This window comes from Anomalospiza imberbis, unplaced genomic scaffold, assembly GCF_031753505.1.
Source record: "Anomalospiza imberbis isolate Cuckoo-Finch-1a 21T00152 unplaced genomic scaffold, ASM3175350v1 scaffold_177, whole genome shotgun sequence".
NCBI classification, from domain to species: domain Eukaryota; kingdom Metazoa; phylum Chordata; class Aves; order Passeriformes; family Viduidae; genus Anomalospiza; species Anomalospiza imberbis.
The window spans coordinates 157,108-175,719 of record NW_027099811.1 but is presented as its reverse complement, the minus strand read 5'-3'; the positions used below and the strand labels follow the sequence as shown (position 1 = coordinate 175,719).

The following is an 18,612-nucleotide window of genomic DNA, read 5'->3' as shown; positions in this document are numbered from 1 at the left end:
GATGCATTTCCCACCAGAGATGTCGGTCTGGGGACAAAGATGGGAAATTTGGGTGAAAAAAGGGAAAAAATGGAAAAAAATCGGATTTTTTGGGGATTTTTTTGGGATTTTCTGGGGATTTTTTGGGGATTTTGGAGTCTCTTTCCCTGGAAAAGGAGAATTTGGGGATGAATCTTGGGGTGTCAGTGTCCCAGGAGGTGTCAGTGTCCCCGGGAGGTGACACCGATGTCCCCGTGGTGTCACCTGGTCCAGGATGGGGACAGTGACCCCGGGAGGTGTCAGTGAGGTGGCAGTGACCCCAGGAGGTGTCAGTGTCCCCGGGAGGTGTCAGTGTCCCCGGGAGGTGACACCGATGTCCCCGCGGTGTCACCTGGTCCAGGATGGGGACAGTGACCCCAGGGAGGTGTCAGTGAGGTGGCAGTGACCCCGGGAAGGTGGCAGTGTCCCCGGGCGGTGACACCGATGTCCCCGCAGTGTCACCTGGTCCAGGATGGGGACAGTGACCCCAGGGAGGTGTCAGTGAGGTGTCAGTGTCCCCGGGAGGTGACACCGATGTCCCCACAGTGTCACCTGGTCCAGGATGGGGACAGTGACCCCAAGGAGGTGTCAGAGACCCCGGGAGGTGACACCGATGTCCCCACAGTGTCACCTGGTCCAGGATGGGGACAGTGACCCCAAGGAGGTGTCAGAGACCCCGGGAGGTGACACCAATGTCCCCACAGTGCCACCTGGTCCAGGATGGGGACAGTGACCCCAGGACGGTGTCAGTGAGGTGGCATTGTCCCCGGGAGGTGGCAGTGTCCCCAGGAGGTGTCAGTGTCCCTGGGAAGGTGACACCGATGTCCCCGTGGTGTCACCTGGTCCAGGATGGGGACAGTGACCCCAGGAGGGGTCAGTGAGGTGTCAGTGTCCCCGGGAGGTGGCAGTGTCCCCAGGAGGTGTCAGTGTCCCCAGGATGGGGACAGTGACCCCAGGGAGGTGTCAGTGAGGTGGCATTGTCCCCAGGAGGTGACACCGATGTCCCCGCGGTGTCACCTGGTCCAGGATGGGGACAGTGACCCCAGGAAGGTGTCAGTGTCCCCAGGAGGTGACACCGATGTCCCCGTGGTGTCACCTGGTCCAGGATGGGGACAGTGACCCCAGGGAGGTGTCAGTGAGGTGTCAGTGACCCCAGGAAGGTGTCAGTGTCCCCGGGAGGTGACACCGATGTCCCCACAGTGTCACCTGGTCCAGGATGGGGACAGTGACCCCAGGGAGGTGTCAGTGACCCTGGGAGGTGGCAGTGTCCCTGGGAGGTGACACCGATGTCCCCATGGTGTCCCCTGGTCCAGGATGGGGACAGTGACCCCAGGGAGGTGTCAGTGAGGTGTCAGTGTCCCCAGGAGGTGACACCGATGTCCCCGCGGTGTCACCTGGTCCAGGATGGGGGACAGTGACCCCAGGAGGTGGCAGTGTCCCCAGGAGGTGACACCGATGTCCCCGCGGTGTCACCTGGTCCAGGATGGGGACAGTGACCCCGGGAGGTGTCAGTGAGGTGGCAGTGTCCCCAGGAGGTGTCAGTGTCCCCGGGAGGTGTCAGTGTCCCCGGGAGGTGACACCGATGTCCCCGCGGTGTCACCTGGTCCAGGATGGGGACAGTGACCCCAGGGAGGTGTCAGTGACCCTGGGAGGGTGGCAGTGTCCCTGGGAGGTGACACCGATGTCCCCGCAGTGTCACCTGGTCCAGGATGGGGACAGTGACCCCAGGGAGGTGTCAGTGAGGTGTCAGTGTCCCCAGGAGGTGACACCGATGTCCCCGCGGTGTCACCTGGTCCAGGATGGGGACAGTGACCCCAGGAGGTGGCAGTGTCCCCAGGAGGTGACACCGATGTCCCCGCGGTGTCACCTGGTCCAGGATGGGGACAGTGACCCCAGGAGGGGTCAGTGAGGTGTCAGTGACCCCGGGAGGTGACACCGATGTCCCCGCGGTGTCACCTGGTCCAGGATGGGGACAGTGACCCCAGGGAGGTGTCAGTGAGGTGGCAGTGTCCCCAGGAGGTGTCAGTGAGGTGGCAGTGTCCCCAGGAGGTGACACCGATGTCCCCGCAGTGTCACCTGGTCCAGGATGGGGACAGTGACCCCGGGAGGTGTCAGTGACAGCGGGAGGTGTCAGTGTCCCCCGGGAGGTGACACCGATGTCCCCGCGGTGTCACCTGGTCCAGGATGGGGACAGTGACCCCAGGGAGGGTGTCAGTGAGGTGGCATTGTCCCCAGGAGGTGGCAGTGTCCCCAGGAGGGTGTCAGTGAGGTGTCAGTGACCCCGGGAGGTGACACCGATGTCCCCGCGGTGTCACCTGGTCCAGGATGTAGTTGCGGCGTTTCCGGGCTGCGATCTGGATCAGGCGGTTCAGGCACTGCGTGGCCTGCTGGATCAGCACGTCCCAGCGGCCCGCGTAGTTCCTCTGCCTCCTCAGCCCCATCACCTGGGGACAGGTGACACCCGTGTCACACCCTGTGTCACACCTGTGTCACACCTGTGTCACACCCCTGTCACCCCTGTGTCACCCCCGTGTCACCCCCGTGTCCCCGGTGCCAGCCCTGCTGGATCAGCACGTCCCAGCGGCCTGCGTAGTTCCTCTGCCTGCGGAGCCCCATCACCTGGGGACAGGTGACACCCGTGTCACACCCCCGTGTCACACCTGTGTCACACCCCCTGTGTCACACCCCTGTGTCACACCCTGTGTCACACCCTGTGTCACACCCCGTGTCACACCCCTGTGTCACACCCCATGTCACACCCCTGTGTCACACCCTGTGTCACACCCTGTGTCACACCCTGTGTCACACCCCTGTGTCACACCTGTGTCACACCCTGTGTCACACCCTGTGTCACACCCCTGTGTCACACCCCTGTGTCACACCCCTGTGTCACACCCCTGTGTCACACCCTGTGTCACACCCCTGTGTCACACCCTGTGTCACACCCTGTGTCACACCTGTGTCACACCCAGTGTCACCCCTGTGTCACACCCCTGTCACACCCTGTGTCACACCCTGTGTCACACCCCTGTCACACCCTGTGTCACACCCTGTGTCACACCCTGTGTCACACCCCTGTGTCACACCCTGTGTCACACCCCTGTCACACCCCTGTGTCACACCCCTGTGTCACACCCCTGTGTCACAGCCTGTGTCACACACTGTCACACCCAGTGTCACCCCTGTGTCACACCCTGTGTCACAGCCTGTGTCACACACTGTGTCACACCCCTGTGTCACACCCCTGTGTCACACCCTGTGTCACACCTGTGTCACACCCCTGTGTCACACCCTGTGTCACACCCCTGTGTCACACCCCTGTGTCACACCCTGTGTCACACCCTGTGACACCTGTCACACCCCCTGTGTCACACCCTGTGTCACACCCTGTGTCACACCCCTGTGTCACACCCCCCATGTCACACCCTGTGTCACACCCCTGTGTCACATCCCTGTGTCACACTCCTGTGTCACACCCCTGTGTCACACCCTGTGTCACCTGTCACACCCTGTGTCACACCCTGTGTCACACCCCTGTGTCACACCCCTGTGTCACACCTGTGTCACACCCTGTGTCACACCCCTGTGTCACACACCTGTGTCACACCTGTGTCACACCGTGTCACACCCTGTGTCACACCCCTGTGTCACACCTGTGTCACCTGTCACACCCCCGTGTCACACCCGTGTCACACCCTGTGTCACACCCTGAGCCACACCCTGTGTCACACCTTTGTCACACCTGTGTCACACCCTGTGTCACACCCTGTGTCACACCCCTGTGTCACACCCTGTGTCACACCCTGTGTCACACCCCTGTGTCACACCCTGTGTCACACCCTGTGTCACACCCTGTGTCACAACCCTGTGTCACACCCCTGTGTCACACCCTGTGTCACACCTGTGTCATACCCCTGTGTCACACCCCTGTGTCACACCCCTGTGTCACACCCCTGTCACACCCCCGTGTCACACCCTGTGTCACACCCTGTGTCACACCCCTGTCACACCCGTGTCACACCCCTGTCACACCCCCTGTCACCCCTGTGTCACCCCCCGTGTGCCCTGTGCCAGCCCCTGCTGGATCAGCACGTCCCAGCGGCCTGCGTAGTTCCTCTGCCTGCGGAGCCCCATCACCTGGGGACAGGTGACACCCGTGTCACACCCCCGTGTCACACCTGTGTCACCACCCCTGTGTCACACCCCCGTGTCACACCCTGTGTCACACCCCGTGTCACACCCTGTGTCACACCCCTGTGTCACACCCGTGTCACACCCAGTGTCACCCCTGTGTCACACCCGTGTCACACCCCTGTGTCACACCCTGGTGTCACACCCCTGTGTCACACCCCTGTGTCACACCTGTGTCACACCCGTGTCACACCCTGTGCCACACCCCTGTGTCACACCCCTGTGTCACACCCCTGTCACACCCCTGTGTCACACCCCCGTGTCACACCCTGTGTCACACCCTGTGTCACACCCCCTGTGTCACAGCCGTGTCACACCCCTGTGTCACACCCCGTGTCACACCCTGTGTCACACCCTGTGTCACACCCCCTGTGTCACACCCCTGTCACACCCCTGTGTCACACCCCGTGTCACACCCTGTGTCACACCCTGTGTCACACCCCTGTGTCACACCCTGTGTCACACCCGTGTCACACCCAGTGTCACCCCCTGTGTCACACCCGTGTCACACCCCCTGTGTCACACCCTGTGTCACACCCCTGTGTCACACCCCTGTGTCACAGCCGTGTCACACCCCTGTGTCACACCCGTGTCACACCCCTGTGTCACACCCTGTGTCACACCCCTGTGTCACACCCTGTGTCACACCCTGTGTCACACCCCTGTGTCACACCCCTGTGTCACAGCCGTGTCACACCCTGTGTCACACCCTGTGTCACACCCCCTGTGTCAACACCCTGTGTCACACCCTGTGTCACACCCCTGTGTCACACCCTGTGTCACAGCCGTGTCACACCCTGTGTCACACCCTGTGTCACACCCTGTGTCACACCCGTGTCACACCCAGTGTCACCCCTGTGTCACACCCGTGTCACACCCCCTGTGTCACACCCTGTGGTCACACCCCCTGTGTCACACCCCCTGTGTCACACCCCTGTGTCACACCCCTGTGTCACACCCCTGTGTCACACCCCTGTGTCACACCCCCTGTGTCACACCCCTGTGTCACACCCCTGTGTCACAGCCGTGTCACACCCTGTGTCACACCCTGTGTCACACCTGTGTCACACCCCTGTGTCACACCGTGTCACACACCCTGTGTCACACCCTGTGTCACACCCTGTGTCACACCTGTGTCACACCCTGTGTCACACCCTGTGTCACACCCCTGTGTCACACCGTGTCACACCCTGTGTCACACCCTGTGTCACACCCTGTGTCACACCCTGTGTCACACCCCTGTGTCACACCCCTGTGTCACAGCCGTGTCACACCCTGTGTCACACCCTGTGTCACACCCCTGTGTCACAGCCGTGTCACACCCTGTGTCACACCCTGTGTCACACCCTGTGTCACACCCGTGTCACACCCAGTGTCACCCCTGTGTCACACCCGTGTCACACCCCTGTGTCACACCCTGTGTCACACCCCTGTGTCACACCCCTGTGTCACACCCTGTGTCACACCCCTGTGTTACACCCCTGTGTCACACCCCTGTGTCACACCCCTGTGTCACAGCCGTGTCACACCCTGTGTCACACCCTGTGTCACACCTGTGTCACACCCCTGTGTCACACCGTGTCACACCCTGTGTCACACCCTGTGTCACACCCCTGTGTCACACCTGTGTCACACCCTGTGTCACACCCTGTGTCACACCCCTGTGTCACACCGTGTCACACCCTGTGTCACACCCTGTGTCACACCCTGTGTCACACCCCCTGTGTCACACCCTGTGTCACCTGTCACACCCTGTGTCACACCCTGTGTCACACCCTGTGTCACACCCTGTGTCACCTGTCACACCCTGTGTCACACCCTGTGTCACACCCCTGTGTCACACCCTGTGTCACACCCTGTGTCACCCCCCTGTGTCACACCCTGTGTCACACCCTGTGTCACACCCCTGTGTCACACCCTGTGTCACCTGTCACACCCTGTGTCACACCCTGTGTCACACCCTGTGTCACACCCTGTGTCACCTGTCACACCCTGTGTCACACCCTGTGTCACACCCCTGTCACACCCCTGTGTCACACCCTGTGTCACACCCTGTGTCACACCCCTGTGTCACACCTGTGTCACACCCAGTGTCACCCCTGTGTCACACCCCTGTCACACCCTGTGTCACACCCTGTGTCACACCCTGTGTCACACCCTGTGTCACACCCTGTGTCACACCCCTGTGTCACACCCTGTGTCACACCCTGTGTCACACCCCTGTGTCACACCCTGTGTCCCACCTGTGTCACACCCCCTGTGTCACACCCCTGTCACACACCCTGTGTCACACCCTGTGTCACACCCCTGTCACACCCCTGTGTCACACCCTGTGTCACACCCTGTGTCACACCCTGTGTCACACCCCCTGTGTCACACCCTGTGTCACACCCTGTGTCACACCTGTGTCACACCCAGTGTCACCCCTGTGTCACACCCCTGTCACACCCTGTGTCACACCCCTGTGTCACACCCCTGTCACACCCTGTGTCACACCCTGTGTCACACCCCTGTGTCACACCCTGTGTCACACCCCTGTCACACCCCTGTGTCACACCCCTGTGTCACACCCCTGTGTCACAGCCTGTGTCACACACTGTGTCACACCCCTGTGTCACACCCCTGTGTCACAGCCTGTGTCACACACTGTGTCACACACTGTCACACCCTGTGTCACACTCCTGTGTCACACCCCTGTGTCACACCCTGTGTCACACCCCTGTGTCACACCCCTGTGTCACAGCCTGTGTCACACACTGTCACACCCAGTGTCACCCCTGTGTCACACCCTGTGTCACAGCCTGTGTCACACACTGTGTCACACCCCTGTGTCACACACCCTGTGTCACAGCCTGTGTCACACACTGTGTCACACACTGTCACACCCTGTGTCACACTCCTGTGTCACACCCCTGTGTCACACCCTGTGTCACCTGTCACACCCTGTGTCACACCCTGTGTCACACCCCTGTGTCACACCCCTGTGTCACACCTGTGTCACACCCTGTGTCACACCCCTGTGTCACACCCTGTGTCACACCTGTGTCACCTGTCACACCCCCCGTGTCACTCCTGTGTCACACCCTGTGTCACACCCTGAGCCACACCCTGTGTCACACCTTTGTCACACCTGTGTCACACCCTGTGTCACACCCTGTGTCACACCCCTGTGTCACACCCCTGTGTCACACCTGTGTCACACCTGTGTCATACCCCTGTGTCACACCCTGTGTCACACCCTGTGTCACACCCCTGTCACACCCGTGTCACACCCCTGTCACACCCCTGTCACCCCTGTGTCACCCCCGTGTGCCCTGTGCCAGCCCTGCTGGATCAGCACGTCCCAGCGGCCTGCGTAGTTCCTCTGCCTGCGGAGCCCCATCACCTGGGGACAGGTGACACCCGTGTCACACCCCCGTGTCACACCTGTGTCACACCCCTGTGTCACAACCCCGTGTCACACCCTGTGTCACACCCCGTGTCACACCCTGTGTCACACCCCTGTGTCACACCCGTGTCACACCCAGTGTCACCCCTGTGTCACACCCGTGTCACACCCCTGTGTCACACCCTGTGTCACACCCCTGTGTCACACCCCTGTGTCACACCCGTGTCACACCCCTGTGTCACAACCCCTGTGTCACACCCTGTGTCACACCCCTGTGTCACACCCCTGTGTCACAGCCGTGTCACACCCCTGTGTCACACCCTGTGTCACACCCTGTGTCACACCTGGGTCACACCCTGTGTCACACCCCGTGTCACACCCTGTGTCACACCCTGTGTCACACCCTGTGTCACACCCCTGTGTCACACCCCTGTCACACCCCTGTGTCACACCCTGTGTCACACCCTGTGTCACACCCCTGTGTCACACCCCTGTGTCACACCCTGTGTCACACCCCTGTGTCACACCCTGTGTCACACCCTGTGTCACACCCGTGTCACACCCAGTGTCACCCCTGTGTCACACCCGTGTCACACCCCTGTGTCACACCCCTGTGTCACACCCTGTGTCACACCCCCTGTGTCACACCCCTGTGTCACAGCCGTGTCACACCCCTGTGTCACACCCGTGTCACACCCCTGTGTCACACCCCTGTGTCACACCCCTGTGTCACACCCCTGTGTCACACCCTGTGTCACACCCCTGTGTCACACCTGTGTCACACCCTGTGTCACACCCTGTGTCACACCCCTGTGTCACACCCTGTGTCACACCCCTGTGTCACACCCCTGTGTCACAGCCGTGTCACACCCTGTGTCACACCCTGTGTCACACCCCCTGTGTCACACCCCTGTGTCACAGCCGTGTCACACCCTGTGTCACACCCTGTGTCACACCCTGTGTCACACCCGTGTCACACCCAGTGTCACCCCTGTGTCACACCCGTGTCACACCCCTGTGTCACACCCTGTGTCACACCCCTGTGTCACACCCCTGTGTCACACCCTGTGTCACACCCTGTGTCACACCCCTGTGTTACACCCCTGTGTCCACACCCCTGTGTCACACCCCTGTGTCACAGCCGTGTCACACCCTGTGTCACACCCTGTGTCACACCTGTGTCACACCCCTGTGTCACACCGTGTCACACCCTGTGTCACACCCTGTGTCACACCCCTGTGTCACACCTGTGTCACACCCCTGTGTCACACCCTGTGTCACACCCCCTGTGTCACACCGTGTCACACCCTGTGTCACACCCTGTGTCACACCCTGTGTCACACCCCTGTGTCACACCCTGTGTCACCTGTCACACCCTGTGTCACACCCTGTGTCACACCCTGTGTCACACCCTGTGTCACCTGTCACACCCTGTGTCACACCCTGTGTCACACCCCTGTGTCACACCCTGTGTCACACCCTGTGTCACCCCCCTGTGTCACACCCTGTGTCACACCCCTGTGTCACACCCTGTGTCACCTGTCACACCCTGTGTCACACCCTGTGTCACACCCTGTGTCACACCCTGTGTCACCTGTCACACCCTGTGTCACACCCTGTGTCACACCCCTGTGTCACACCCCCTGTGTCACACCCTGTGTCACACCCTGTGTCACCCCCCCTGTGTCACACCCTGTGTCACACCCGTGTCACACCCAGTGTCACCCCCTGTGTCACACCCCTGTCACACCCTGTGTCACACCCTGTGTCACACTCCTGTGTCACACCCCTGTGTCACACCCCTGTGTCACACCCTGTGTCACACCCCTGTGTTACACCCCTGTGTCACACCCCTGTGTCACACCCCTGTGTCACAGCCGTGTCACACCCTGTGTCACACCCCTGTGTCACACCTGTGTCACACCCCTGTGTCACACCGTGTCACACCCTGTGTCACACCCCTGTGTCACACCCCTGTGTCACACCTGTGTCACACCCTGTGTCACACCCTGTGTCACACCCCTGTGTCACACCGTGTCACACCCTGTGTCACACCCTGTGTCACACCCTGTGTCACACCCCTGTGTCACACCCTGTGTCACCTGTCACACCCTGTGTCACACCCTGTGTCACACCCTGTGTCACACCCTGTGTCACCTGTCACACACCCTGTGTCACACCCTGTGTCACACCCCTGTGTCACACCCTGTGTCACACCCTGTGTCACCCCCCTGTGTCACACCCTGTGTCACACCCTGTGTCACACCCCTGTGTCACAACCCTGTGTCACCTGTCACACCCTGTGTCACACCCTGTGTCACACCCTGTGTCACACCCTGTGTCACCTGTCCACCCTGTGTCACACCCTGTGTCACACCCCTGTCACACCCCTGTGTCACACCCTGTGTCACACCCTGTGTCACCCCCCTGTGTCACACCCTGTGTCACACCCTGTGTCACACCCGTGTCACACCCGTGTCACACCCTGTGTCACACCCCTGTGTCACACCCCCTGTGTCACACCCCTGTGTCACACCCCTGTGTCACACCCTGTGTCACACGCTGTGTCACACCCGTGTCACACCTTGTGTCACCCCTGGGTCACCTGTCACACCCTGTGTCACACAGGTGCCAAATCCATGTCCCACCTGTGTCACCTCTCACATCCCCGTGTCACCCCCGTGTCACACCCCCATATCACCCCCGTGTCACACCCCAGTGTCACCCCGTGTCACCCCCGTGTCACACCCCCATGTCACACCCCAGTGTCACCCCGTGTCACCCACATGTCACCCGTCCCAGCAGCCGACGCAGCTCCTCTGCCTGCGGGAGTCCCATCACCTGGGCACAGGTGACACTGGCATTGTCACACCCCCTGTGACACCTGTGACACCCGCAGAGCCAGCCCTGCCACCCCCAGTGTCCCCAGGGTCCCCTCACCTTGTCCATGATGGCGTTTGTCCCCAGATGTCCCCAGGTGTCCCTACCCTCATCTTGTCCATGATGGCGTTTGTCCCCAGATGTCCCCAGGTGTCCCTACCCTCATCTTGTCCATGATGGCGTTTGTCCCCAGATGTCCCCAGGTGTCCCTACCCTCATCTTGTCCATGATGGCGTTTGTCCCCAGATGTCCCCAGGTGTCCCTACCCTCATCTTGTCCATGATGGCGTTTGTCCCCAGATGTCCCCAGGTGTCCCTACCCTCACCTTGTCCATGATGGCGTTTGTCCCCAGGTGTCCCCAGGTGTCCCTACCCTCATCTTGTCCATGATGGCGTTTGTCCCCAGATGTCCCCAGGATGTCCCCAGGTGTCCCTACCCTCATCTTGTCCATGATGTCCCCAGATGTCCCCAGGTGTCCCTACCCTCATCTTGTCCATGATGGCGTTTGTCCCCAGGATGTCCCCAGATGTCCCTACCCTCATCTTGTCCATGATGGCGTTTGTCCCCAGGTGTCCCTACCCTCATCTTGTCCATGATGGCGTTTGTCCCCAGGATGTCCCCAGATGTCCCCAGGTGTCCCTACCCTCACCTTGTCCATGATGGCGTTTGTCCCCAGGATGTCCCCAGATGTCCCTACCCTCATCTTGTCCATGATGGCGTTTGTCCCCAGGATGTCCCCAGATGTCCCCAGGTGTCCCTACCCTCACCTTGTCCATGATGGCGTTTGTCCCCAGGATGTCCCCAGATGTCCCTACCCTCACCTTGTCCATGATGGCGTTTGTCCCCAGATGTCCCCAGGTGTCCCTACCCTCACCTTGTCCATGATGGCGTTTGTCCCCAGATGTCCCCAGGTGTCCCTACCCTCATCTTGTCCATGATGGCGTTTGTCCCCAGATGTCCCCAGGTGTCCCTACCCTCATCTTGTCCATGATGGCGTTTGTCCCCAGATGTCCCCAGGTGTCCCTACCCTCATCTTGTCCATGATGGCGTTTGTCCCCAGATGTCCCCAGGTGTCCCTACCCTCATCTTGTCCATGATGGCGTTTGTCCCCAGGTGTCCCCAGGTGTCCCCTACCCTCATCTTGTCCATGATGGCGTTTGTCCCCAGGATGTCCCCAGGTGTCCCTACCCTCATCTTGTCCATGATGGCGTTTGTCCCCAGATGTCCCCAGATGTCCCTACCCTCATCTTGTCCATGATGGCGTTTGTCCCCAGGTGTCCCTACCCTCATCTTGTCCATGATGGCGTTTGTCCCCAGGATGTCCCCAGATGTCCCCAGGTGTCCCTACCCTCACCTTGTCCATGATGGCGTTTGTCCCCAGGATGTCCCCAGAGGTCCCTACCCTCACCTTGTCCATGATGGCGTTTGTCCCCAGATGTCCCCAATGTCCCCAGGTGTCCCTACCCTCATCTTGTCCATGATGGCGTTTGTCCCCAGGTGTCCCCAGGTGTCCCTACCCTCATCTTGTCCATGATGGCGTTTGTCCCCAGATGTCCCCAGGTGTCCCTACCCTCATCTTGTCCATGATGGCGTTTGTCCCCAGGATGTTGTACTTCTTGTCGGGGTTGGCGGCCGCGTGCTTCACCGCCCACGTCGTCTTCCCTGCCGCCGGCAGCCCCACCATCATCAGGATCTGTGGTGGCAACGGTGACACCTCGGCGTCACCTCGGTGTCACCTCGGGGCTGTGACACCGTGAGAGCCACCCAGAGCCACCCCAGTGTCCCCCTCAGAGCCACCCCGGCAGCCCCACCATCATCAGGACCTGGGGTGACAACGGTGACAATGGTGACAACGGTAACAGGGACACCTTGGGGTCACCTCGGGGATGGGACACCCTGAGGGCCACCCAGAGCCACCCCAGTGTCACTGTGACCCCAGAGCCACCCCAGTGTCCCCATGTCCCCAGTCCCCATACCCCAGGATGTCCCCAATGTCCCCAAGGTGTCCCCACCTCGCACTCGGCCTTGCTCTTGGGCCCCAGTGTGCCCCAGAGGCGCTGTCCCCAATGTCCCCAAATGTCCCCAAATGTCCCAATGACCACAATACCCCCAAATGTCCCAATGTCCCCAATGTCCCAATGACCCCAAATGTCCCCATGTCCCCAATGTCCCCAGTGTCCCCAATCTCCCCAGTGTCCCCAATGTCCCCAGTGTCCCCAATCCCCACGATGTCCCCAATGTCCCCCAATGTCCCCATGTCCCCACAATGTCCCAATGTCCCCAAATGTCCCAATGTCCCAATGTACCCAATCTCCCCAGTGTCCCAATGTCCCCATGTCCCCAATGTCCCAATGTCTGCAATGTCCCAATGTCCCCAAATGTCCCAATGTCCCAATCTCCCCAGTGTCCCCAATCCCCACCATGTCCCCAATGTCCCCAGGACGTCCCCAGCGTCCCCTGACCTCGCACTCGGCCTTGCTCTTGGGCCCGCGGGTGCCGCGCAGGCGCTGTCCCCAATGTCCCCAATGTCCCCAAATGTCCCAATGACCCCAATGTCCCCACAATGTCCGCAATGTCCCCAATGTCCCCATGTCCCCAATGTCCCAATGACCCCAATGTCCCCAATCCCTGCAATGTCTGCAATGTCCCCAATGTCCCCAAATGTCCCAATGACCCCAATCTCCCCAGTGTCCCTAATGTCCCCATGTCCCCAATGTCCCAATGTCCCCAATGTCCCTACGATGTCCCCAATGTCCCAATGTCCCCAAATGTGCCAATGTCCCCAATCTCCCCAGTGTCCCCAATCCCCACAATGTCCGCAATGTCCCCGGTGTCCCCAGTGTCCCCAATGTCCCCAAATGTCCCAATGACCCCAATGTCCCCAATCCCTGCAATGTCTGCAATGTCCCCAATGTCCCCAAATGTCCCAATGACCCCAATCTCCCCAGTGTCCCTAATGTCCCCAAATGTCCCCATGTCCCCAGTGTCCCCAATGTCCCAATGTCCCCAATGTCCCCATGATGTCCCCAATGTCCCCGATGTCCCCCATGTCCCCAGGACGTCCCCAGCGTCCCCTGACCTCGCACTCGGCCTTGCTCTTGGGCCCGCGGGTGCCGCGCAGGCGCTGTCCCCAAATGTCCCCAAATGTCCCCAAATGTCCCCATGTCCCCAATGTCCCCAAATGTCCCAATGTCCGCAATGTCCCCATGTCCCCAATGTCCCAATGTCCCCAAATGTCCCAATGACCCCAATCTCCCCAGTGTCCCTAATGTCCCAATGTCCCCAATGTCCCAATGTCCCGACGATGTCCCCAATGCCCATGATGTCCCCCAATGCCCATGATGTCCCCAATGTCCCCACGATGTCCCCAATCCCCACGATGTCCCCCAATGTCCCCCACGATGTCCCCAATCCCCACGATGTCCCCAATGTCCCCAATCCTCACGATGTCCCCAATGTCCCCATGATGTCCCCAATCCTCACGATGCCCCCAATGTCCCCATGATGTCCCCAATGTCCCCATGATGTCCCCAATGTCCCCGATGTCCCCCATGTCCCCAGGACATCCCCAGCGTCCCCTGACCTCGCACTCGGCCTTGCTCTTGGGCCCGCGGGTGCCGCGCAGGCGCTGTCCCCATGTCCCCAATGTCCCCAAATGTCCCCATATCCCCAATGTCCCCATGTCCCCAATGTCCCCAAATGTCCCCATGTCCCCAATGTCCCCAAATGTCCCCATGTCCCCAATGTCGCCATGTCCCCATGTCCCCAATGTCCCCAAATGTCCCAATGACCCCAATGTCCCCAATCCCTGCAATGTCTGCAATGTCCCCAAATGTCCCAATGACCCCAATCTCCCCACGATGTCCCCAATCTCCCCAGTGTCCCCAATGTCCCCAAATGTCCCCAATCCCCACGATGTCCCCAATGTCCCCCACGATGTCCCCAATCCCCACGATGTCCCCAATGTCCCAATGTCCCCAATGTCCCCAATCCTCACGATGTCCCCAATGTCCCAATGTCCCCAATGTCCCCAATCCTCACGATGTCCCCAATGTCCCAATGTCCCCAATCCTCACGATGCCCCCAATCTCCCCATGATGTCCCCAATGTCCCCACGATGTCCCCAATGTCCCCCATGTCCCCCATGTCCCCAGGACGTCCCCAGCGTCCCCTGACCTCGCACTCGGCCTTGCTCTTGGGCCCGCGGGTGCCGCGCAGGCGCTGGCCGAGCGGCAGGTGCTGGATGAGGCGGAAGCCGGGCGGCAGCGGCCGCAGGGGCTCCGGCCGCTGGCCGAAGTTGAACTCCACGGCGCAGTTCTTGACCAGCACGTGCGGGAACAGCGCCCGGCCCGCCAGCGCCGCCTTGGGCACGCGGAACGCCACGCCCTGCCACTGCCCGTTCTTCAGGAACGACAGCTCCACCTCCTCGCCCGCCTCGAAGTCCTGCGGGGAAAACGGGGGGGAACGGTGAAAAAACGGCACAAAGCGGGGAAAAAACGGCACAAAGTGGGGAAAAAACGGCACAAAGTGGGGAAAAAATGGCACAATGTGGGGAAAAATGGCACAAAGTGGGGAAAAAAACGGCACAAAATGGGGAAAACGGCACAAAATGGGGAAAAAACGGCACAAAGTGGGGAAAAAACGGCACAAAGTGGGGGAAAAATGGCACAAAATGGGTGGGGAAAAAATGGCACAAAGTGGGAAAAAAAACGGCACAAAGTGGGGAAAAAACGGCACAAAGTGGGGAAAAAAATGGCACAAAGTGGGGAAAAAAAAACGGCACAAAGTGGGGAAAAATGGGACAAAATGGGGAAAAACGGCACAAAAATGGGGAAAAAAATGCACAAAGTGGGGAAAAAAAACGGCACAATGTGGGGAAAAATGGCACAAAGTGGGGAAAAATGGCACAAAATGGGGAAAAAAATGGCACAAAGTGGGGAAAAAACGGCACAAAGTGGGGAAAAAATGGCACAAAATGGGGAAAAACGGCACAAAGTGGGGAAAAATGGCACAAAATGGGGAAAAACGGCACAAAATGGGGAAAAAACGGCACAAAATGGGGAAAAAAAACGGCACAAATTGGGGAAAAAACGGCACAAAGTGGGGAAAAAACGGCACAAAATGGGGAAAAAACCGGCAAAATTGGGGAAAAAACGGCAAAAAATGGGGAAAAAAACGGCACAAAATGGGGAAAAATGGCACAAAGTGGGGAAAAAAACGGCACAAAGTGGGGAAAAAATGGCACAAAGTGGGGAAAAATGGCACAAAATGGGGAAAAAACGGCAAAAAAATGGGGAAAAAAAACGGCACAAAATGGGAAAAAACGGCACAAAATGGGGAAAAAATGGCACAAAGTGGGGAAAAAATGGCACAAAGTGGGGAAAAAATGGCACAAAGTGGGGAAAAATGGGACAAAATGGGGAAAAAACGGCACAAAGTGGGGAAAAACGGCACAAAATGGGGAAAAAACGGCACAAAATGGGGAAAAAAACGGCACAAAGTGGGGAAAAACGGCACAAAATGGGGAAAAACCGGCACAAATTGGGGAAAAAACGGCACAAATTGGGAAAAAACGGCAAAAAATGGGGAAAAAAACGGCACAAAATGGGGAAAAACGGCACAAAATGGGAAAAAATGGCACAAAGTGGGGAAAAAAACGGCACAAAGTGGGGAAAAATGGGACAAAATGGGGAAAACGGCAGAAAAGTGGGGGAAAAAACGGCACAAAATGGGGAAAAAACGGCACAAAGTGGGGAAAAAACGGCACAAAGTGGGGAAAAATGGGACAAAATGGGGAAAAAAAACGGCACAAAATGGGGAAAAAAATGGCACAAAATGGGGAAAAAATGGCACAAAATGGGGAAAAAAAACGGGCACAAAATGGGGAAAAATGGCACAAAATGGGGAAAAAAATGGCACAAAGTGGGGAAAAAAGGCACAAAATGGGGAAAAAAAGGCACAAAGTGGGGAAAAATGGCACAAAATGGGGAAAAAACGGCACAAAGTGGGGAAAAAACGGCACAAAATGGGGAAAAAACGGCACAAAGTGGGGAAAAAGTGGTGGGAAAAGGCAAAAAAATGGGGCCAGGGAATGATAAAATTGCAGAACTCTCCAATGTCCCAGGAAATCAGAATCATACAATCCCAGAATCCCAGGATTCCAAAATCCCAAAGTCCCAGGGTCTCAGGATCCCCAAAAATCCCAGAATCCCAAAATCACAAAATCCCGGAAATGCAGAAACCCAAAATCCCAGAACCAAAAAATCCCAAAATCCCAGGATCCCGGAACTCCAAGATCTCAGAATCCCAAAATCCCGGAACCATAAAATCCAGATTCCCAGGATCCCCAAATCCGGGATCCCAGATCCCCAAATCCCAGAGTCCCAGAATTTCAGGATCCCAAAATCCCAGAGTCCCAGGATCTCAGGATCCCAAAATCCCAGAATCCCAGGATCCCAAAAACCCAGAATCCCAGGATTCCAAAGTCCCAGAATCCCAGGATCTCAGGATCCCCAAATCCCAGAATCCCAAAATCCGAGGATCCCCAAATTCCAAAATCCCAGGATCTCAGAACCCCAAAATCCCAGAATCCTGAGATCGCCAAATCCCAGGATCCCCAAATCCCAGATCCCAAAATCGCAGAATCCCGGGATCCCCAAATCCCAGGATCCCCAAATCCCAGAATCCTGGGATTCCCAAATCCCAGATCCCAAAAATCCCAGAATCCCGGGATCCTCAAATTCCAGATCCCAAAATCCCAGAATCCCGGGATCCTCAAATCCCAGAATCCCGGGATCCCCAAATCCCAGGATCCCCAAATCCCAGATCCCAAAATCCCAGAATCCTGGGATCCCCAAATTCCAGGGTCCCCAAATCCCAGATCCCAAAATCGCAGAATCCCGGGATCCCAGGATCCCCAAATCCCAGATCCCCAAATCCCAGATCCCAAAATCCCAGATCCCCAAATCCCGGGATCCCCAAATCCCAGGATCCTCAAATCCCAGATCCCAAAATCCCAGAATCCCAGATCCCCAAATCCCAAGATCCCCAAATCCCAGAATCCCCAAAACCCAGGATCCCAAGATCCCAGATCCCAGAATCCGGGGATCCCCAAATCCCAAGATCCCAGATCCCAAAATCCCGGGATCCCCAAACCCCAGGACCTCGGGAAAAGCCCCAAGTCCCGAATTTGGGGCTCCCCAAAGGCTGCTGTGGCCTGGCCCAGGTGTGCCCAGGTGTGCCCAGGTGTGCCCAGGTGTGCCCAGGTGTGCCTGTGACCCCCCAGGTGTGTCTGTGACCCCCAGGTGTGCCCAGGTGTGTCTGTGACCCCCCAGGTGTGCCCAGGTGTGCCTGTGACCCCCAGGTGTGCCCAGGTGTGCCTGTGACCCCCAGGTGTGCCCAGGTGTGCCCAGGTGTGTCTGTGACCCCCAGGTGTGCCCAGGTGTGCCTGTGACCCCCCAGGTGTGCCCAGGTGTGCCCAGGTGTGTCTGTGACCCCCCAGGTGTGCCCAGGTGTGCCTGTGACCCCCCCCAGGTGTGCCCAGGTGTGCCCAGGTGTGTCTGTGACCCCCAGGTGCCCCCAGGTGTGTCTGTGACCCCCCCAGGTGTGCCCAGGTGTGTCTGTAACCCCCCCCAGGTGTGCCCAGGTGTGTCTGTGACCCCCCCAGGTGTGCCCAGGTGTGTCTGTGACCCCCCAGGTGTGCCCAGGTGTGTCTGTGACCCCCCAGGTGTGCCCAGGTGTGTCTGTGAACCCCCCCAGGTGAGGTGTGCCCAGGTGTGTCTGTGACCCCCCCCAGGTGTGCCCAGGTGTGTCAGTGACATCCCCAGGTGTGCCCAGGTGTGTCTGTGACCCCCCCAGGTGTGCCCAGGTGTGCCCGCTGACCCCCAGGTGTGTCTGTGACCCCCCCCAGGTGTGCCCAGGTGTGTCTGTGACCCCCAGGTGTGCCCAGGTGTGCCCAGGTGTGTCAGTGACCCCCAGGTGTGCCTGTGACCCCCCAGGTGTGCCCAGGTGTGCCCAGGTGTGTCTGTGACCCCCAGGTGTGCCCAGGTGTGTCTGTGACCCCCCCCAGGTGTGCCCAGGTGTGTCTGTGACCCCCAGGTGTGTCTGTGACATCCCCAGGTGTGCCCAGGTGTTTT

At 59.0% G+C, this 18,612-nt stretch overlaps 1 protein-coding gene across 1 annotated transcript in view; it reads right to left on the bottom strand.

Moving 5' to 3' along the window:
- Positions 1-2,313: 2,313 nt before the first annotated feature.
- HNRNPUL1 (heterogeneous nuclear ribonucleoprotein U like 1) overlaps positions 2,314-18,612 on the bottom strand; it is a gene marked incomplete at its 3' end in the record, with an annotated part of 32,232 nt that continues 15,933 nt past the window's right edge. The window contains 3 exon segments of the mRNA XM_068178102.1: positions 2,314-2,462; positions 12,048-12,170; positions 14,654-14,920. Of these exon segments, the coding sequence (XP_068034203.1) occupies positions 2,314-2,462; positions 12,048-12,170; positions 14,654-14,920 (539 nt within the window).